At 62.3% G+C, this 2,253-nt stretch overlaps 1 protein-coding gene across 1 annotated transcript in view; it reads left to right on the forward strand.

The window, feature by feature from the left end:
- The window catches only part of BCKDK (branched chain ketoacid dehydrogenase kinase), a gene marked incomplete at its 5' end in the record, with an annotated part of 7,623 nt that overhangs the window by 1,247 nt on the left and 4,123 nt on the right, over positions 1–2,253 (forward strand). The window contains 3 exons of the mRNA XM_027708545.1: positions 153–272; positions 1,087–1,185; positions 1,281–1,354. Of these exons, the coding sequence (XP_027564346.1) occupies positions 153–272; positions 1,087–1,185; positions 1,281–1,354 (293 nt within the window). The remainder of the gene's footprint in view (positions 1–152; positions 273–1,086; positions 1,186–1,280; positions 1,355–2,253) is intronic.

Here is a 2,253-nt window from a genome sequence, read left to right on the forward strand (position 1 = left end):
TCACCAGTCTCACCTGTCCCAGTTTCACCTGTCCCAGTCCCACCTGTTCCACCTGTCCTAGTCCCACCTGTCCCACTTGTCCCAGTCCCACCTGTCCCACCTGTCCCAGTCTCACCTGTCCCCTCTCACCTGTCCCATGTCACCTGTCCCAGATCCAGGGGCAGTCGGACGAGTCCCGTTACTGTTCTCTGCTGCGGCAGCTGCTGGAGGATCACAAGGACGTCGTGACCCTCCTGGCCGAGGGCTTCCGGGAGTGCCGGAGACACATCCAGGTACCCGCACACACCTGGGGGCACCTGGGCACACCTGGGGGCACCTGGGGGCACCTGGACGCACCTGGGGACACCTGGACACACCTGGGGACACCTGGGGGCACCTGGGCACATCTGGGGACACCTGGGCACACCTGGGGACATGTGGGCACACCTGGGGGCACCTGGGCGCACCTGGGGGCACCTGGGGATATCTGGGGACACCTGGGGGCACCTGGGCACACCTGGGGGCACCTGGGGCCATCTGGGGATACCTGGGGACAACTGGGGGCACCTGGACACACCTGGACACACCTGGGGGCACCTGGGGACACCTGGGCACACCTGGGGGCACCTGGGGACACCTGGGCACACCTGGGAGCACCTGGGGACAACTGGGGACAACTGGGCACACCTGGGGGCACCTGGGGGCACCTGGGCATGCCTGGAGTCAACTGTGCCCACCTGGGCATACCTGCGGATACCTGGGGACACCTGGGGTCACCTGGGCACACCTGGGCACACCTGGGCACACCTGGGTCACCTGGGCACACCTGGAGTCAACTGTGCCCAACTGGGGATACCCAGGGACACCTGGGGTCAACTGTACCCACCTGGGGGCACCTGGGCATGCTTAGAGCCAACTGTGCTTACCTGGGCACACCTGGGGTCACCTGGGCACACCTGGGGATACCTGGAGTCAACTGTGCCCACCTGGACACACCTGCGGATACCCGGGGACACCTGGGGGCACCTGACCACATCTGGGGATACATGGAGCCAACTGTGCCCACCTGTGCCCACCTGTGCCCACCTGTGCCCCCTTTTCCCCCAGGACGAGCGTCTCCTCCGTCCCTTCCTGGACAAGACCCTGACGTCGCGTCTGGGGATGCGTCTCTTGGCCACCCATCACCTGGCCCTGCACGAGGACAAGGTGGGACCTCTCCCCTCTCCCTGTGCCCTATAGGTGCCCACAGGTGCCCTCAGGTGCCCCTCAGGTGCCCCCCTGATCTCTGACCCCATTCCCAGGCGGATTTCGTGGGCATCATCTGCACCCGGATGAGCCCCAAGAAGCTCGTGGAGAAGTGGGTGGATTTCGCCAGGTGAGACCCTGTGGGGCTACGGGGACCCTGGGGTGGCACAGGTGACACTGGGGTGACCCTGAGGTGACCCAAATGACTCTGAGGTGACTCTGAGGTGACACTGAGGAGAGAGAAGTGACTCAGGTGACCCTGAGGTGTCACTGAGGAGACTCAGGTGACTCTGGGGTGACCCTGGTGACCCTGAGGTGACACTGAGGTGACACAGGTGATCCAGGTGAGTCTGAGGTGACTCTGAGGTGGCACTGGGGTGACCCAGGTGACACTGAGATGACCCTGAGGTGACCTTGAGGTGATCCTGGTGACCCTGAGGTGACGCTGAGGTGACGCTGAGGTGACGCCGAGGTGACGCTGAGGTGACACAGGTGACCTTAAGGTGACCCTGAGGTGACATTGAGGTGACACTGAGGAGACTCAGGTGACCCTGAAGAGAGAGATGTGACTCAGGTGACCCTGAGGTGACCCTGAGGTGACCCTGAGGTGATACTGAGGAGACCCAGGTGAGTCTGAGGTGACCCTGAGGTGACTCTGAGGAGACCCAGGTGACACAAAGGTGACCCTGAGATGATCCTGAGGAGACAGAGGTGACCCAGGTGATACAAAGGTGACCCTGAGGTGACCCTGATGTGACCCAGATGGTCCTGAGGTGACTCTGAGGTGACACTGAGGTGACCTTGAGGTGATACAAAGGTGACTCTGAGGTGACACTGAGGTGACATTGAAGAGACTCAGGTGACACTGAGGTGATGCTGAGGAAGGAAAAGTGACTCAGGTGACCCTGAGGTGACCCTGAGGTGACACTGAGGTGTCACTGAGGACACAGAGGAGACCCAGGTGACACAAAGGTGACCCTGAGATGACACTGAGGTGTCACTGGGGAGGCACTGGGGTCACCCTCAGCT

This window comes from Neopelma chrysocephalum, unplaced genomic scaffold, assembly GCF_003984885.1.
Source record: "Neopelma chrysocephalum unplaced genomic scaffold, ASM398488v2 Primary Assembly neopelma1_96305, whole genome shotgun sequence".
Lineage (NCBI taxonomy): Eukaryota > Metazoa > Chordata > Aves > Passeriformes > Pipridae > Neopelma > Neopelma chrysocephalum.